Genomic DNA, 19,785 nt, shown 5'->3' with positions numbered 1-19,785 from the left:
TTAGTCGCTCATTATTCGAAATTCTTAATGGTCAAATAGGGAATAGATGTTAACGGCCTTTTCTCGGAGCGCGTCCAGCAGCTCGTCACGATATGGCCGCCGCGAACGCGCGTCACACAGCAACGGCAGGCTCTGACAAACACACATAAGTATGGGAAGCCAAACACACCGAAAGTGGGACGAAACGGCGGGGTGTTACAGAGTTCGCGCAGCGCGGACATGTAGCTAATCTGCGTGGCTCAATGGACCGAGACGCGCGACAGACTCGACAGCGCAGGGAGGAAGTGTTTGCTTGCGCGACCTAATCTCACCAGCGCCGCGCTGACCAATAAAACAGCACATCCCATACCGAAATGTACTAAATTACACTAAAGAAAATCGACCATTCCATATGTCAGGACTACTTAATATAGTTTCTACAATGCGCCTAGCCATTTGACCTCACTGATTTCCGTTAATAATAGCAGATGTTCATGGGTCCAATTTAAACAAATAGTGCCAAATGCGCTGTATTATTGGTCGGCGCGGCGCTGGTGAGATTAGTCATTAATTTATTTGTTTCCCTCTGAAAATCCACTCTTTTTCCCCAAATGAATGCAGCTGGAATTAATGCAATAAACATGTTTTTTAACAAAGATTTCAAATTGTTTGTTGTCTATAACCTGTATCAGAATGAGATTCGCAATGGTGCGCCCAAAGGCATGGGTTGAAGACACAGTCAGTGGCGTCACGATATGCAAATTTGTTTAAATTCATACCGACGTAATCACCATGACCAAAATTGTCCTTTTTTTTTTTTTTCATTTTGAAAAAAAAAAAAATAGACCTACCTACCGACCCTTTTTTTTTTTTTTTTTGCTGTTACTGCAAACCAAAATATTTTTAATGATGGCCTCACGTGGTTCATGTAAGCCCCAATAGTTCCAAAACATACGCTGGCTGTCATGTTCTTCTATGGGACAGACAGCAGCGACTGCATTATTGACCGGTAAATATAAAATAAAACACACACCCAAGTACTTTTTCAGCTGTTACTGCATTATTGCATTTTATAATGTCAGTTTTGCATTTGGAGAGGCAGGGTGACAACGAAATAGCCTATTACTTAGATACGTTTTAGGCTTTTTTTTTTGAGGGAAAAGACAGAGCTAGATAAGATCGAAGACGACAAAGATGAGGTCAATACGAAAAAGACAACTAAATGGGCAGTTAACACTTTCAGTGACTTGTTGCGCCAAAGACAGAACAATTGTGATTTCGGGACCTAATGTTACTCTGCTTCTCTTTTAAATGCAAGTTGGAGCAAAAAAGAACCTTGCTAAATTGACTTATGCTCCTTTGTTTTTAGGTGCACTGAAGAGTAATGCAATTACTCAAAGTGTGAACCGCAAGCAAGTGGAAATGGCGCTGGGGAAGTGGTTCACCGGTGCACGTGACCGTGGAGGGGAGAGGGCTGCAAGAGCCCAAAGACAAAAGGGAGCATCCACCACGCCATGAGTGTATTTCGTATTAAAGGAGTAGTTCATTTTTAAAAAAACTTTTGCTGATCATTTACACACCCCCATGTCATCCAAGATGTCCATGTCTTTCTTTCTTCAGTCGAAAAGAAATTAAGGTTTTTGATGAAAACATTCCAGGATTTTTCTCCATATAATGCACTTTTACTGGGTACCAAACGGTCCAAGGTCCAAAAGACAGTTTCAGTGCAAACTGCAAACTGTTCAAAGAGCTTTAAACGATTCCAGACGATGAATAAGGGTCTTATCAAGCGAAACGATCGCTCATTTAAAAAAATAAATAACAAAGTTTAAGTTTTATAAGCTCAAATGCTCGCCTTGCTCTGTTCTGTGATGCGCGTTCGTGACTCTCCTGTTCAAACTCGTTTATCAAAAAGAAACGAATCTTTTTCCGAGTCATTTCGTTCGTTGAATGAACCAAATTACTTGAAAAAAGATTTGTTCATTTTGCATTTTGATGAACATGCCCTTTGAACAGTTTGCACTGAAACTGTCTTTTGGACTTTGAACCGTTTGGTACCCAGTAAAAGTGCATTATATGGAGAAAAATCCTGGAATGTTTTCATCAAAAACCTTAATTTCTTTTCGACTGAAGAAAGAATGACATGGACATCTTGGATGACATGGGGGTGTGTAAATGATCAGCAAAAGTTTTTTTAAAAGTGAACTACTCCTTTAATGTATTTTTTGGAGAGATTTTTTATTTTATTTTTTTCAGAGATTTTTTTTTCAGAGATCTACTGTTGTGACATTTAAATTGTTTTGTTGTTCAATTAAACAATATATTTCTTGCAGTTCAAAGCATCAAGTGTCTTGTATTTATCTTGGACTTATATTCATTCTTCGATTTTAGTTTTTCTTAGATTGTTTCCTTAAAATATTTGGCATGGTTGGGCTTAGATAGGCCTTGCATGAAATGCCCAGTTAGGACCCACATAAGATCCTTACAGAGCCCACTTTAAGCCCATAGGGGCATTCACGGTTGAATCCTGGTGCAAGCCCACTTTAAACCCCTTTAGGTAGGTGGGGCCCAAATGGGTCTGACATTAATTACCCAGTTAAGAACCACATAAGACCCTTACAGGTCCCACTTAAAACCCATCTGGGCATCCACGGCTGGCCCCCTGTGTGGATCCTGGATACAAGCCTATTTTAAATGCCCTTTAAGCAGGTGGGGCCCAAATGGGTCTGTCATGAATTGCCCGGTTAAGATCCCACATAACACCCTTATAGATCCCATTTAAAGCCCATCTGGGCATCCACGGCTGGATCCTGGGTGCAAACCCACTTTAAACCCCTTTGGGCAGGTGGGGCCCCAATGGGTCTGGCATGAATTTCCCACTTAGGACCCACATAAGACTCTTACAGAGCCCATTTAAAGCCCATCTGGGTAACCATGGTTGGATCCCGGGTGCAAGCCCACTTAAGACCCATTTGGGCAGGTGGGGCCCAAATGGGTCTGACATGAATTGCCCAATTAAGACCCATGCAGTACCCTTACAGGTCCCACTTTTAGTACGTCTGGGCTTCCACAGCTTGCCCCAATGTGGATTCCGGGTGCAAGCCCATAATGGGGCCCACATTTGCCGTCCATCAAGCCCTCATATGGGCCCCACATGTCATTGCTGGCTGGGCTTTAGTATGGAAGGGAATGACCCTGCGGAAAAACAAACCCGCAGTAACTCCAGCACTGCACCAATGGGGCAGTTAACTGGGTCCCACTGTCCAGTTCCACACTTTGAAGTGAAAACACACCACTAAAATTAATACAGTTTCCTCATGGAGGGATCTCTGGAGATAAGTATGATCTCCAAAACCTCAGTTGATAGAGCAAAGGCCAAAGCCACAGGTTCCATATCTCTGGGCTGGGGTAAAGGGTCACGCCTCCCACTTGAGACAGAAAGTCCCTCCTGATGTAGCTTCGGCCATGTCGGCCATGTCTAGCTAAAATAGACGAACTTCGGATTAATACCAGGACATGCTCTGAGTATCGCACCTCAAGTTTAATGGTGATCACGGAAACGTGGTTACACCGAGATATCCAAAACTCCCTGGTTGACATCGATGGATTTTCACTTGTCAGGGCAGACAGGGCTGAACAATCCGGAAAAACAAGAGGTGGCGGTATGGCTGTGTATGTAAGTAACAATTGGTGCAAACCGTACACAGTTAGGGAAACACTTTGCTGTCCGGATGTTGAGATTTTGCATTTGACTATGAGACCGTTTTACCTCCCAAGGGAGTTCGGAAGTGTGGCCGTGTGCGTTGTGTACATTCCCCCAAGCGGGAATGCAGCTAGGGCCGCAGCTCGCATTGCTGACTGTGTACACCAAGAACAGCAGCGCGCTCCGGGCGCCCCCGTGTTTGTAATGGGCGACTTCAACCACTGTAAACTTGAATTAGCACTCCCTGGGTTCGAACAATATATCAAGTGTAGCACACGTGGAAATAAGCCTCTTGACAAATGTTATGGCAACGTCAAAAATGCCTGTGTAGCCAAACCAAAAGCACCATTGGCCAATTCAGACCACAACGCGATTCACTTAATTCCCATCTACAAAACCATGCTGAAACGCAGTAAGCCACAAGTGAAAACAGTCACCGTGTGGTCTGATGAGGAACACTAAAAGGATGCTTCTTGTGTACAGACTGGAGTGTGTTCCACGACACAGATATTGATGTCACAACAGACACAATCACAGACTATATAAATTATTGTATAGATAGCGTCCTTACAAAGAAAGAGGTTGTGGTTTATCCAAACAATAAGCCTTACATAACCAAGGACATAAAAGACTGCATAAATCAAAAAAAGGCAGCTTTCAGAAATAAAGATAGAACTGAGCTAAAAGTGGTACAAAAGGAACTGAACCAACTGCTTAATAAAGCCAGGAAACAGCAAAAGGAAGTAATTGAGAGCCACTTCACAACCATGAATTCGAAAAAACTCTGGGACTCAATGAAAGCCATCACCAACATGGCACCAAGCAAGGTACATATAACCACAACAGATGACCGGATGAAAGCTAATGAACTTAATGACTTTTACCTCAGATTTCAAACTCAGGATTTTAGCAATGAATGCATTAGTATCCTAAACTCCATCAGCACGGATTCGAACATAGGGCATGAGATAGACTGGTTACAGATACAGTCACTGTTCCAGCATCAGTGTACTAGGAAGGCTAAGGGTCCAGATGGAATCTCTGCTCGCTTACTGAAAACATGTGCGATTAGGCTTGTTCCAGCATGGTGCCCTATCTTTCAGCGATCACTTGACTCCCACATCATCCCAGCTCTATGGAAAAAGACTGTTATCATTCCAGTCCCAAAGAAACCTTGTCCCAAGGAGAACAATGATTTTAGACCAGTAGCATTGACATCCATTGTAATGAAATGTTTTGAGAAATATATGGCGTCTCTTCTCGGTCAATAAAAGGTTAGATCCCTGGCAGTTTGCCTATAAACGGGGTAGGAGTACATATGACGCTATAAGTGGCATCATCCACTTAGTCCTAAAGCATTTGGAGGACCCGAAGGCCTACGCACGCTTACTTTTTATAGATTTTAGTTCGGCCTTCAACACGATTCAGCCAGTTATTTTACTTGAGACACTTAAAAATATGGGTGTAAGCTCTTTTATCGTTGAATGGTATTACTCATTTTTAACTAATAGGACACAATATGTTAAAGTACACCAGGCAGTCTCAGACCCCAAATCCATCAGCACAGGGGCACCACAGGGTTGTGTGAGTTCCCCTGTCCTTTTTACTATTTATACCAATGAATGTGTGAGCAAACATCCACACAATTACATTGTTAAATTCTCGGACGATACTGCTATCCTTAGCTTATTGTATCGAGACCAAGACAGTCTCCTACCATTCAGAAATAAAACAGTTTGTGGACTGGTGTGATGCTCACCATTTGATGGTTAACGTCACTAAAACAGAGGAGATGATATTTGACCCAAGATCAATCTGTGAACCTAATCCTGTACTTATTCACAATACACCAATACGTCAGGTTATGTCATATAAATATCTGGGTGTTTTTATTGATTGTTCCCTTACCTGTGTTACGGGTGTGGTGCAGGTTGAAGGAGAGGCAGCAGATCAAATTCAATCATCTTTACTAGATATAACTTAAAACAGGAATCCAGGAAACATTACCACACCAAATACAAACGAGAACCGACAAGGAGTGAAGGAGAACACAGGGTTTACATACACAGAGAACAGATAGGGGAACAAGACACAGCTGGGGCAAATTAACTAGACACAGGTGAAGGAACTGAGAACTAACGAGGAGCGGGAAAACTGAGACACAGGACTAAACCAAATACACAGTGATGGGGGGAAACTCAGGACACACATGTAACATAACGCCCCCACCAAAAAGGCGCGTCCTCGCGCTGTATAACTTCAATAGGGGTGGGGGGGGCGGGCGCCCTGGAGGCTGACAAGGGCGTGGCCTACCCTGAGCAGGAAGCCTCCAGGGCGGAGCAGGCTGGTCAGGGGGCCATGGCGGAGTAGGAAACCACCCCTCGGACGGCCATGGCGGAGAATCCCCTTCGGGCGGCCATGGCGGAGACGCACCTTCGGGGGGCCATGGCGGAGACGCACCTTCGGGCGGCCATGGCGGAGACGCACCTTCGGGCGGCCATGGCGGAGACGCACCTTCGGGCGGCCATGGCGGAGACGCACCTTCAGGTGGCCTATATCCCCCCCCCCCAAATTTTCTTGGGGGGATTGCCAGGCTCAGAGACGTGCATAAGGACAGGCTTGGAAGGGCTGGAAGGGACCAGCGGAGAAGGCTCTGTAGGGCTGGACGGGACCAGCGGAGAAGGCCCTGTAGGGCTGGACGGGACCAGCGGAGAAGGTTCTGCAGGGCTGAGGTGGGGCACCAGCTCGGCAGGCGTGACTTGCTCAGGCTCTGGCGGGCAGGCGACGGGCTCTGGCTCTGGCGGGCAGGCGACGGGCTCTGGCAGGCAGGCGACGGGCTCTGGCTCTGGTGGGCAGGCGACGGGCTCAGGCTCTGGCAGGCAGGCGACGGGCTCGGGCTCTGGCTCTGGCGGGCAGGCGACGGGCTCTGGCTCTGGCGGGCAGGCGACGGGCTCTGGCTGTGGCGGGCAGGCGACGGGCTCTGGCTGGACGGTCTCTGGACGGACGGTCTCTGGCTGGACGGTCTCTGGCTGGGTGGGGCCCACTGTGAGCGGCGATCCACAGGCCACCAGCACCCACTCTATGTAAGCCGCGAAGTTCCCTCGAGGCCCATCTCCGGCCAGGCATGCTTTGGTCTCAGCGTTTAGGCCTGCCCGGAAGAACACACAGAGGCTGGTGTCATCATAATGAACTAGAGGTACCAAGTCCAAATACCTCTGTGTGTGGGCCTCGAGGGACTGATCCTCCTGGTACAGGAGAAGGATTTGGACTGCTGCATCCATCGATGTTAGGGTCGGTTCTTCTGTTACGGGTGTGGTGCAGGTTGAAGGAGAGGCAGCAGTCAGCAGATCAAATTCAATAATCTTTACTAGATATAACTTAAAACAGGAATCCAGGAAACATTACCACACCAAATACAAACGAGAACCGACAAGGAGTGAAGAGAACACAGGGTTTACATACACAGAGAACAGATAGGGGAACAAGACACAGCTGGGGCAAATCAACTAGACACAGGTGAAGGAACTGAGAACTAACGAGGAGCGGGAAAACTGAGACACAGGACCAAACCAAATACACAGTGACGGGGGGAAACTCAAGACACACATGTAACAACCTGGTACATTCATGTTGAAAATCTTTGCACCAGGTTGCAACAAAGGATGTACTTTTTAGGAAGGCTAAGATTGTATGGTGTCAATAGCAAACTCCTGTTTCTGTTTTTAAAAATGATTTTAGAGAGTGTGATACGTTATAGCATGCAGACCTGGTATGGTAATCTTTCAGTTCAGTTTAAATCCAAGTTGGGGCGCCTGATCAGTACAGCTTTGAGAATTGTAGGTTACCAAGAACAGTGCTACCTACAGTCATTGTACGAAAAATCTGTGCTCAGGGAGGCACATAAGATTCTGGATGACCCAACCCACATTCTCAATAAGGAACTAGAGTTGTTACCCTCAGGTAAACGATTTAGAATGCCGAAATGCAGGTTAAAGAGGTATAAAAACTCATTCATGCCAGCTGCCATTAAGATGCTAAACAGTAACAAATTACTGTTACCTGCTTGTACACTTTTTTATTCCCATTGTGTTGGGCACCGTTCTCACGGTGCAGTGTAATTCATGTTTGTATTGTCTATACTTAGTGTATATTTTATGTGGTTTGTTGTAAGTGTGTGTCGCAGTGATTGTAGCCCAAGACAAATTTCCCCTCTGGGGGACATTAAAGTATATTTTATCTTTATCTTATCTTATCTACCACAACATCCAGCTGGGTGTGTGAGGGAGAACCAAAGTGGACAGTTCTTCGTATCCTGAAACCTCCCATATGCGCTTCACCACCTCAGGGTGAAGTTTCCATTCCCCGGGCCTCAGCCCCTGCCTCGATAGGATGTCTGCTCATAAGTTTTGGTAACCTGGAATGTATACTGCTCTAAGGATGAGCTGTTTTCCTTTGGACCACAGGAGGATCTGGTGTGCCAGTTTGCATAGCGGGCATGGGCACTGACTCGCCGATGCTTTATATAAGAGATCACTGATGTGTTGTCTGTGTGAACATGCACATGATGGCCTCTCAGGTCTGGGAGGAAATGCTTCAATGCTGTGAAGAATCCATCATTTTCAGGCAATTTATGTGCCACAAGAGATGATGACTCCTCCACAGACCCTGAGCTGAGCGGCCTTCCATTGACGCTCCCCAGCCAGTGAGTGAAGCATCTGTCCTGAGCATCAAGTGATGACAATGGGCTCCTAACATGGGACCTTGGGACAAGAACCAAGCCTTCCTCCTATAACCTATGCATGGAGACACCACCATGTGATCTTGATCATTGTTGGGTACCGAGCGGCACCCCAAATATTGGGATGTGTAGGCTCACTGGCTTTAGGTGGTGGAGGTGGAAAAGACAGTTACCAGAGCTCAATTTGTTCCAAAAATAGAATAAAGTTTATTTATATTTTAACTCAGAAATCAAGAAAACTAAATAATCAAAAATAAATCAAAATAGCCCAATGCTTCTGGCTTTCAACAATAGTACAGCAAACACTTTGTACATAGCCTCACAGCAAGCTAGTACTCACTCTCACCCTCCCTAATGCAGAATGAGGCCCTCTTAAATAGGCCAAAGCATTAAGCCAAATTGGCCCATTCAGGGCCAATTGGACCATACCAACAATCAGGGTATTACCTTTAGCCTAAGGCCATAAATAAGCTATAAGCTAAGTAGAAAATAAACATTACATGAAAATAAAATAGTATCATCATATCACTATCATTTTATACAACATTTACACCACCTATTCACACCACTTATATACATACAAAACATTATTACAAACAAACACCCCTGTGAACAATGCTCTGCATCCTCTGCCCTATGACAAGGATAAATACTGCCCCTACAGCGGCGCGTGCGTCCGCATAGGAGCAGTCGAACCGGACCGGGATGCAGGAAATGCGTGAGTCGTAATATGTATGAATTCACTAGGATTTTAGCCAGAAACAGGGAGTAAATGGGACATGAACTAGTGGGTACCGCACTACATGTCATGGAGGTGGTAAAGTAGGAAGTTATAAGCAGTGACAAATTAGTTTTGAGTGTTGTGAATGAAATCGCGGACTAACCGCGCTACAAACAAATCAACGCGAATGAGTTAATGGCGCCTAGCCTCGCGCCAGCCTTCTCTTTAAACACAACCCCCCTTGTGTTCATTAGCCATCCATACACCTTCACAAAATAACACAATTAGCCTAAGCAAGGCATCATTTTTATAAAGGAGCGTGGGAGTGTATGTGTGTGCAAATGCGTATGCAAATGTCCAGAGTCTCTCCCGCTCTCGCTTGTAACGCCATTCACAGTCAATGCGGGAGTGCGTAACAGTGACAAGTGAGGTTCACTTTCTCACAATCATACTAAGTGGGTTCCCCCTTTGGTCCTGAGCCACCATTGCAAGGGTCTCATGTACAGCAGGGCAAAATGTATCATGTTGGACGCAACTGCCATCAGACCCAACAGTCTCAGAAACTGTTTGACAGTGAGTGACTGGCCTAGCATTATCTTGTTTACGGCTGTGAGAATCAAATCGATACGAGCAGGAGACAAACGTGCCTGCATTGTTGTTGAGTCCCCCACCATGTCTAGAAAAGTGGTTCTCTTTGCTGGAGAAAGCACACTCTTCTTGGCATTCAGCCTGAACCCCAACTCTTTCATATTGGCGAGGACGAAATATCGATGCCGAACCACCATATGTCCCGATTGTGCCAAGATTAGCCAATCGTCGACATAGTTTAACACGTGGATACTACGGAGTCGCAGTGGACCCCGTCCTTCTTTAGAAACTATGAAGTACCAGCTGTTAGAAACCTGACTCCTCCTCGGGTGAAGACACACATTATACGACCTCATAGCCCAAGAGAGTTTTCACTTCCTGTTCCATTACCATAGCCTGCTCGGGGTCCACTGCATTGGTAAAACCCCATTGAAATAAGGTGGATGACAACCAAATTGGACTTTTGTAGCCTTTTTCTACAGTCTGCCGGACCCATTGTAACACATTTGGCAGAAGTCTCACGCTGTCAGAAGGTCTACTAAGGGAACCAGCCTCTCATGACTGACCTCTGGTGTTCTTTGAGTAGTCAGCTTGGTACCCTGAAGTCAACTGGCAGGGAACTCCTTAAACACAGGGGATTGAGATAGCGAATCTTCAATTTCCCCCAACTTGAGCTCAGCACATCCACTTCATCGGAGCAAATTCCTCAAAATGAAATGCAGCAAATGATCAACCAGACAAGATAACACGTTCTGGATGAAAGGCTGAACTAATACACGAATCTAACTACTCAGTCAGATAAGTATTTATCATTTAATTCCTCAAAATTAAATGCAGCTTAAGATCAACCAGACAATATAACACAGTCTGGATGAAAGGCTGAACTACATTAGAATAGTTTCAATATACAATAAAAGAATAATAAATTAATAGCTTGCAATACACAAAATTTTATGGACTCGTAATCTATGCATTGCCTTAGCAAACGCGAGATCCGAGCTACTCGATTCTTATGGGATAGTCTTTTCTTGCCGCGAGAAAAAGTATACAACAGCAGGGGTAAAACACCTGATAGTGCATCCATGTACACTTCGGGAAATTTTATGAATGAACACAGCCCACACCCTTATGTTTAATATAGAGCTGACCGTGCTCTTCATACACAGGAGACCCGCATCGATGCTCAGCACATCTACCTCCTCAGAGCTAGACTGCTGAAACACTGGCCTCAAAAAACATCTACTCTACTCGTCTATGAGAACTCTGATTGGCGGTTCAGCTTAGTGGACAAGTCAGTGCCCGAGAACAGTAGCAAAACAGCAAGCAAAGAAGTGAAGATGGTACAGATAGAAGACTGTTCTAATGTTACTTCATTTTACCTGATGGTTCTTTGGCGAATATTTCAATATTAACATGAGCGGAGTGGAATAAAGAAAGTGTTTAGCCGGATTGATATTCAAAACGATAAGAACCCGCTGCTTTGTTTATGGTTTGTGTATCTGCAGCGTCGGTTTCCAGTTTTGAATGACAAATATAGACGAATATATCTGCAGAAATGGACAGTTGTCTCATTCACACGCAGGTGCAGAACATGCATGCTAGTTGACAGTAAGCTGTAGTTCTCTCGGCGTGTTCAAGTGCAGCTTTTCTGCCCCGACTCAGGCGACGCCCCGGCCAGCCAGCCTGTTGAAAACCTTTTGGCCCTCTGCTAAGGATGTCATTACACATAGCAAATTTGTTGTAAAAATTAGTTTGTATGAGTTGTTAAAGCAATGGAAAATGTGTATATAGCACCTTTAAAGTGATTCTCGAACTAGGATCTAGAGTTTAACATAATGTTCCTCTTTTTCCCTTTATTTTCCTGTACAGTCACATATCAGAAATCGACTCTTTCAACAAGCCTCCCTCGCTGTAGGAAACCCCCTTCACATCTCAGAGAGGTATTCACAGGAACTACGGGAATTGATCAAAGAAATGCTCAGCTCTGACCCTGAAGACAGACCTTCAGCTGACGAGATTCTAGCAAAACCCTTCCTGACAGATGCAGTAAAGAGAAATAAGAGATTTCTAGAAGCACTTGAACGAAGGTTCATCAACTCCATCAATACCTTTGAGGAGGCCTGCAATAAGGGCTATGGAAACTTTGAGACCTTAGTTAAAGAGTGGGGGGAAACAACAACTTCACTAGAGGAGATACACCGTAAATGCACTATAGGCAGTCTGTCTGGTGCAGTGATTGGGACTGCTGGTGGAATCACTGCAGAGGTTGGTGCAATATTGGCACCATTCACATTTGGAGCATCTCTGATTGTTACAGCTGTGGGTGTTGGTGTGGGAGTTGCAGGTAGTGTAACAGGTGCCGCATCCAGCATAACCAATACAGTAAAACAAAGACCACTCCGTCAGAATCTTGAAAACATTCAGCGGGAATTTACAAATGTGAGCACACCAATTCTCGATTCGCTGAATGCACTGAGAAGGGCACTGAGAGTAATCCAAAAGTTCAGGGATTTTGTCAGTGACTCTTCTGACACTGTAAAAATGTTATGCAGTGTAGACAAAAGAAGAGTAGTGTGTGGGAAAGAACTCATGAATCTGGGTCTGTGTCACGGTTTATGAATCGGCTGTCTCATGCTGAAGTGTCTGCGTGAGTGTAATTGAGTGGGTGTGGTTACTCGTTGTGTTGATTAGTGTCACCAGCTGTCAGTCATTCCAGTTCCCTTTATATACCCAGCAAATTCTCTCTCTTGTTGTCAGATCGTTGTGGTTGTTCCCCCGGTGTGTTTCCTGTGCTCGTGCCTCGTCTGTTCTGTTCCTCGTCTGGAGTTCGTCAGTTCCTCGTGTCGTCTGGATTTCTTCGTGTCATCTGGATGTTTCACAGTCCCTGGGTTTCACTCGAGCACGCTGTCACCTGTTCTACCACCGGATCGCCATCTCGTCCCTGCTTCACTGACCATCTGAGTGTTTGTCCCCGATCTGTGCCTTCATCATTGTTACTTCTGACTATATCCATTAAACTGAGTTTTACTTGCAATTGCATCCTCCTGTTATTTCCTCACAGAACGATCTGACCCACTATGGATGCAGCAAGTTCATCACAGCTCAACGATTTCATCGCTCACAGTATCTCACGTATGGACCAACAAGCAGAGAACATCTCGGGCACAGGTCGTGCGGTGCAAGCACTCGTGAAGCAGGTGTCCGAGCTCACCCAACAGGTACAACTTTTACAGACTCCCACTGCGCCCCCCACACCGCCCGTCCCCTTACCACCGGCGCCTGCAGCAGTAGAGAGGCCAGAGCCACGCCTACCCACACCAGAGGGATACTCCGGTGAACCAGAGTATTGCAGAGCATTCCTCACAAGATGTTCTATGCATTTTGCCTTACAGCCACGCACTTTCCAGAGCGAACAGGCTAAAGTAGCCTTTGTGTTAACCCTGCTGTCAGGGAGAGCAGCACTTTGGGGGACGGCGGTGTGGGAGAACGGAGACGACTGCTGCACCTCGTTCCAGGCACTCTTCGAAGAGATGAAGAGGGTTTTCGACCGTGCAGTGGCGGGTAAGGAGGCGGCCAGATTACTCGCCGAACTGCGACAGGGAGAAGGCTCGGTGGCGGACTTCTCCATTAGGTTCCGCACCCTGGCCGCAGAGTGCCGTTGGAACGAGGAGGCGCAGTGGGATATGTTCCTGCATGGGTTGGCTGACCGCGTTCAAGGGGAGATATATGCGATGGACTTACCGGAGACGCTGAACGGACTGGTGGAACTTGCGCTGAGAGTGGACGCTCGACTGAATCGTGTGACCAGACTGACGCGCCCCAGCCGTCCCCAGTCCAGCCCAGAAGACCACCAGCCCGGTGGCGCGAGCGCGGTCAGCCCCGCATTCCACCACGAACCCATGCAGGTGGGGAGAGCTCGGCTTTCCCTGGAGGAGAGGGAGAGGCGGAGATCCCAGGGACTCTGTCTCTACTGTGGCCGGGCGGGTCACTTCATCCACTCCTGCCCGGTAAAAGAGCAAGCCCGGTAGTATGTATGAGGCTACTATCGGGTGGGATCTCCGTCGAGAAGACCTCATCACCATCATCAACCCTCCTCCCGGTAAGACTGAGATGGCGACAGTCGACGCACTGCACCAACGCACTACTGGATTCGGGAGCGGAGGGTAATTTCATGGACTTCAAACTTGCACTTAAGCTTCAGATTCCCGTCACTCCTCTCTCGCACCAGATTACTGTCAACGCACTCAATGGTCAAGAACTTCCCCGGATTACACATGCTACTGAAGACATTACCCTCATCACTTCTGGAAATCACACAGAACTCATCTCATTTTTTCTCATGGACTCACCACTTGCACCAGTGGTTTTGGGACACCCGTGGCTTTCCAGACACAACCCCCGTGTCGACTGGTGCACTAACACTGTTTCCACATGGAGTAACCACTGTCATGAGTCCTGTTTAGTGTCTGCATGTCCTTCTGTGTCTGGTTCTGTGTTTCAGAGTGAGGCAGCGGATTTGTCTAACGTGCCCGCGGAGTACCACGACCTGAAGGAGGTGTTCAGTAAGTCTCGCGCTGCTTCTCTTCCTCCGCATCGTTCCTATGACTGTGCGATAGATCTACTGCCAGGTAAATCTCCGCCTAAGGGCAAACTTTACTCTCTTTCTGTTCCCGAGAGGGAGGCCATGGAGAAATATATTTCTGATTCTCTGGTCTCTGGGTTCATCCAGCCTTCCTCTTCTCCTGCGGGGGCGGGGTTCTTTTTCGTTGGGAAGAAGGATGGTTCTCTGCGACCTTGCATTGATTACCGAGAGCTGAACAACATCACGGTAAAGAATTCTTACCCTTTGCCATTGATGTCTTCAGCTTTCGAGAGGTTGCAGGGAGCATCCATTTTCACGAAACTGGACTTACGTAATGCATATCATTTGGTTCGCATCAGGAAGGGGGATGAATGGAAAACCGCTTTTAATACCCCTAGGGGGCACTTTGAATATTTGGTTATGCCTTTCGGGCTTTCCAACTCCCCAGCGGTTTTCCAAGCACTCGTTAATGATGTGTTGAGAGACATGGTAGATCAGTTCATATATGTTTACCTGGATGACATATTGATTTTTTCTTCGTCTCTCCAGGAACACGTTCAACACGTCAGACGAGTGCTCCAGAGACTGTTAGAGAATGGGCTTTTTGTCAAGGCGGAGAAATGCGCGTTTCATGCACAGTCTGTTCCCTTCCTAGGGTACATCATCTCCTCTGAGGGAGTGCGCATGGATCCTGATAAGGTTAAGGCTGTGGTAGATTGGCCAAGTCCAGATTCCCGTAAGGCCCTACAGCGGTTTCTGGGGTTCGCCAATTTTTACCGGCGTTTCATTCGTAATTTCAGCCAACTAGTCGCACCTCTGACTGCCTTGACCTCCCCCCGAACGACGTTCAGGTGGTCGAACACTACCGAGGCAGTGTTCACCAACCTCAAGAGTCGCTTCGTTTCGGCTCCCATTCTTGTCACCCTTGATCCCACACGTCAGTTCGTGGTGGAGGTCGACGCATCAGAGGTGGGAGTAGGAGCAGTGCTTTCACAACGCGCTTCCTCAGACGACAAGATGCATCCCTGCGCGTTTTTTTCTCATCGACTATCGTCTGCCGAACGTAATTATGACATTGGTAATAGAGAGTTGTTGGCAGTTAAGTTAGCGTTGGAGGAGTGGCGTCATTGGTTAGAGGGTTCGGGGGTACCCTTTATCGTTTGGACCGACCATAAGAATCTTGAATACATCAGATCTGCTAAAAGACTCAACTCCAGGCAGGCTCGGTGGGCTCTTTTTTTCGGACGTTTTGATTTTGTTCTCTCGTACCGCCCCGGGTCCAAGAACATCAAACCCGACTCTTTATCTCGTATTTTTGATCCATCCGAACGCCCGGTGACTCCCGAGTGTATTTTACCTGAGAAAGTTGTCATCTCCACTCTGGTATGGGAGGTCGAATCGAAGGTCAAGACACCCTTAGAAGGGGTAACACCTCCGCCTGGTTGCCCACCGAGTCGTTTGTTTGTTCCGGAGGGGTTACGGTCCGACGTTATTCGATGGGGTCATTGCTCCAACGTGGCTTGTCATCCAGGAGTGACTCGCACCAGTTTTCTAGTTAAACAACGATTTTGGTGGCCATTGATGGCTCGCGACATTCATGATTTTGTTTTGGCTTGCTCAGTCTGTGCCACTAGTAAGACATCTAACCAACCCCCAGACGGGTTACTTCGACCGCTGTCTGTCCCTTCGAGACCCTGGTCCCACATCGCTCTAGATTTTGTCACCGCCCTCCCGCCCTCCAAGGGCATGACGGTTGTTTTAACCGTAGTGGACCGGTTCTCGAAGGTGGCACATTTCATTCCCTTGCCCAAATTACCTTCAGCCAAGGAGACAGCGGTCACTGTCATAGATCACGTTTTTCGGTTACATGGCCTCCCGATGGACGTGGTCTCTGACAGGGGTTCCCAATTCGTATCCAGATTTTGGCAAGAGTTTTGTAGATTGCTGGGGGCCACGGTCAGTCTGTCTTCGGGCTATCATCCCCAGAGTAATGGCCAGTCTGAGCGAGCCAATCAGGACCTCGAAAGAATGTTGCGATGTTTGGTTGCCAAGAATCCGTCGTCCTGGAGCCAACAGCTTTCTATGGTGGAGTACGCCCACAATTCATTACCAGTGTCATCCACGGGCCTCTCGCCATTTAAGTGTAGTTTAGGTTACCAGCCACCAATTTTTCCGAGTCTGGAATCCGAGGTCGCGGTCCCCTCCGCTCACGCATTCGTCCAGAGGTGCCACCGTACTTGGACTAGAGCCCTTGAGACTCTACTCCAAGCAGGGAGGCGCATGAAGGCCAAGGCCGATCGCCACCGGTCAAAGCCTCCCGTTTACGTCGTGCGTCAAAAAGTGTGGCTTTCTACCAAGAATATTCCTCTCCGCTCCGTGTCTAACAAGTTAGCTCCCAAATTTATTGGCCCATTTCCTGTCACCAAGATTATTAGTCCGGTGACAGTCCGACTCAAACTCCCTCCTGCGTACAGGAGAATTCACCCCGCCTTCCATGTGTCTAAGATTAAGCCCGTGTTTCGTTCTCACATTAATCCGCCTGCCCCGTTTCCCCCCCCCGCCGCGACTCGTAGATGGGGAACCCACATATTCGGTAAACCGCATTCTGGACTCGAGACGGAGGGGACGCGGATTTCAGTACCTGGTGGACTGGGAGGGTTACGGTCCGGAGGAGAGAAGTTGGGTACCTGCTAGAGACATCCTGGATCACTCCCTTATCGATGATTACAATCGACAGGTAAGGGAGTCTGAGAACGCCAGGAGGCGTTCTTAGGAGGAGGGGTACTGTCACGGTTTATGAATCGGCTGTCTCATGCTGAAGTGTTTGCGTGAGTGTAATTGAGTGGGTGTGGTTACTCGTTGTGTTGATTAGTGTCACCAGCTGTCAGTCATTCCAGTTCCCTTTATATACCCAGCAAATTCTCTCTCTTGTTGTCAGATCGTTGTGGTTGTTCCCCCGGTGGGTTTCCTGTGCTCGTGCCTCGTCTGTTCTGTTCCTCGTCTGGAGTTCGTCAGTTCCTCGTGTCGTCTGGATTTCTTCGTGTCATCTGGATGTTTCACAGTCCCTGGGTTTCACTCGAGCACGCTGTCACCTGTTCTACCACCGGATCGCCATCTCGTCCCTGCTTCACTGACCATCTGAGTGTTTGTCCCCGATCTGTGCCTTCATCATTGTTACTTCTGACTATATCCATTAAACTGAGTTTTACTTGCAATTGCATCCTCCTGTTATTTCCTCACAGTCTGCTGGCAAATGTTGGCAGAATTGCAGCTCAGACTGCCAGAGTAGGACGAGCCGCAGCAGAAGCGGTGGCTGCAGTCACAGGTGTGTTGAGCGGACTCTTAGTCATCCTTGACGTCGCCTTCATCGTGGTGGATTCTGCTGACATTCACCAGATGAATCAGGGAAGAGTAAATTATCCAGAAAAGGTCAAATCAAGTTTACTCAAGTCCATTGCTCAGATGAGGAAAACACATAGAGATCTTGTCATTGTCTTACGGGAAATTAAAGAAACAAGAAACGAACTAGAAAAGTATATATAGAAGTGGCCAGGGCTGACAGCAATTCAGACTGAGATTTAGACAGAGATTTGGAGAGTTTAAACATGTAAATATGATACAAGTTAGAGACTCATGCAACATCCTGCTGATTTGTCTATAATGGTGGTTTTGGAGAAAATGATATAAGTCTAACAATAGAAGAGGTGTGATATATGAGGTAAGACTTTTGCAATAATTCTATATTGTAAATATCAGTTACCTTGTATGTATTTCAGAAATTTACATATATAAATCACAAAGTTAGCAAACAATGTATATTAATTTAAACAATTTATTAAGGCAGAAACAATGAGCTTATTGAGGCAATGAATAAATGTTAACAAATGATTAGGATATATAGAAAACTGTAGCATTGGTGAATGTTGATTCAGAGATGCATTACATGAGTGCTTGGCTAAAGAGATGTGTCTTTAATCTAGATTTAAACTGAGTCAGTCTGAGCCCCGAACATCATCAGCAAGGCTACTCTTTCGGTGTCTGTGGTCTCCAACAGTTTTAATATCGGTTAAGATTTGAAAATCGTCCAGTGTGTCCCAGGCCTAAGCAATAAATCAACCGTTTTCTGTTTCTCATAATTTGGTTGAATTATAGTTCACGAGTTCACACTTACATACAATTAAAGGGAATAAAGTATAATGCGTATTTGGCGTGCTGTCCGGGGGAGGGCTCCGAGCTCGGAATTCGGCCCGAACCCAGAGTACTCCCCCCTGTATGTAAAGTGGTTTAGGACTAGAAGAGTGGAGAAGGGGTGGTGGAGGGACGCTGCTAAACTGTCAGAGAAATGAGGTGAGACAGCTATGAGTCTATATATACACGTTTTAATCATGATTGCTGAGTGCTCTCCACCCGTGTTAATTATCTGAACGTGCTCCTCCCGAACTTTGTTAATAAAACATCTTTTTTTTTTTTTTTTTGAAATGTGATCAAGGTTGCATAAGTAGATGTGTTGAGGAATTTTGCAATTAACATGTAGCATTTTAATTATATTCTGCTGAAATGAACAAAATGACTTGGAAAAAGATTTGTTCATTTTAATGATTCAAAGATCCGATTCCGTAAAATGATCCGAACTTCCCATCACTGCGTCCAGGCCTTAGGACTGTACATGTGCAGTAACACTATTTGAGCATCAGAATAATTAGACATAAGAAAATATGAAAGAAATGCTCACAAAAAAAGGCAACTAATTTACAATAGTAATTTAGTATTTCTGAATGACATTTCTGAGGTTATTAATTTAAATAAAACACACCCAAACAACCTCCATATAAAAGCTTTCCATAACAGCCTTTCATCACTCTCAGCAAACTGAGGAAGCAGGAAAAGAAAAAATATCTGTCTGTCTTATGTTTTATCATTTATTTATGTTTTATCATTTGCTTATGTTTTATCATTTAATCATTTAGATCTTAAATATCATATAACCAAATGTAATCAATCATATTTGAAGAAACATAATTATCAGGTTGATGTGTTCCTCATTATTATCATTTTGATTTGTTTACCATTATTATCATATTAAATGTATGTTTAATGCTTTTCTTTTATCAATCTTATGCCTCAAATGTAGCGGATTGACTTAGGGTGAACTTTTGTACTTGCTGTTTAGATGAGGACAAAAGTCTATAAGTTTCTGATAGAAAGACCACAAATGCTCTAATGTCTTAGAATAAAGTGTTAAACGAATGTTATTGTCATGAAACTGCTCTGAGTCAGGCAAGTTAAGATCCAAACGCAGCTTTTATTATAATATAAAGGGGTAATCCAGAATCGTGGTCGAACAGATAAGCAATAGGTCAAAGTCCCGGTAGGCAGTCCAAACAAACAAAACATACAAGGCAGGGAACAAGACAAAATACAGAAACCAGGTAAACGCTCAGAGATGCAGTGGGACACAAACAAAACTTCGCAAG

General features: G+C 45.9%; 1 protein-coding gene across 1 annotated transcript; it reads left to right on the top strand.

Annotated features, from left to right (window-relative positions):
- Positions 1-4,449: 4,449 nt before the first annotated feature.
- On the top strand, positions 4,450-17,854 carry LOC130090927 (uncharacterized). The gene is made up of 4 exons (XM_056258574.1): positions 4,450-4,509; positions 10,896-11,069; positions 11,599-12,332; positions 17,554-17,854. The coding sequence occupies exons 1-4, from the start codon at positions 4,450-4,452 to the stop codon at positions 17,852-17,854; spliced, it is 1,269 nt and encodes a 422-aa protein (XP_056114549.1).
- The last annotated feature ends 1,931 nt before the right edge of the window (positions 17,855-19,785 follow it).

The sequence above is a fragment of the Rhinichthys klamathensis genome, unplaced genomic scaffold, assembly GCF_029890125.1.
Source record: "Rhinichthys klamathensis goyatoka isolate OS25496 unplaced genomic scaffold, OSU_Roscu_1.1 h1tg000155l_1, whole genome shotgun sequence".
Lineage (NCBI taxonomy): Eukaryota > Metazoa > Chordata > Actinopteri > Cypriniformes > Leuciscidae > Rhinichthys > Rhinichthys klamathensis.
The sequence above is the reverse complement of the archived record's forward strand: the minus strand, read 5'-3'. Positions and strand labels throughout refer to the sequence as shown.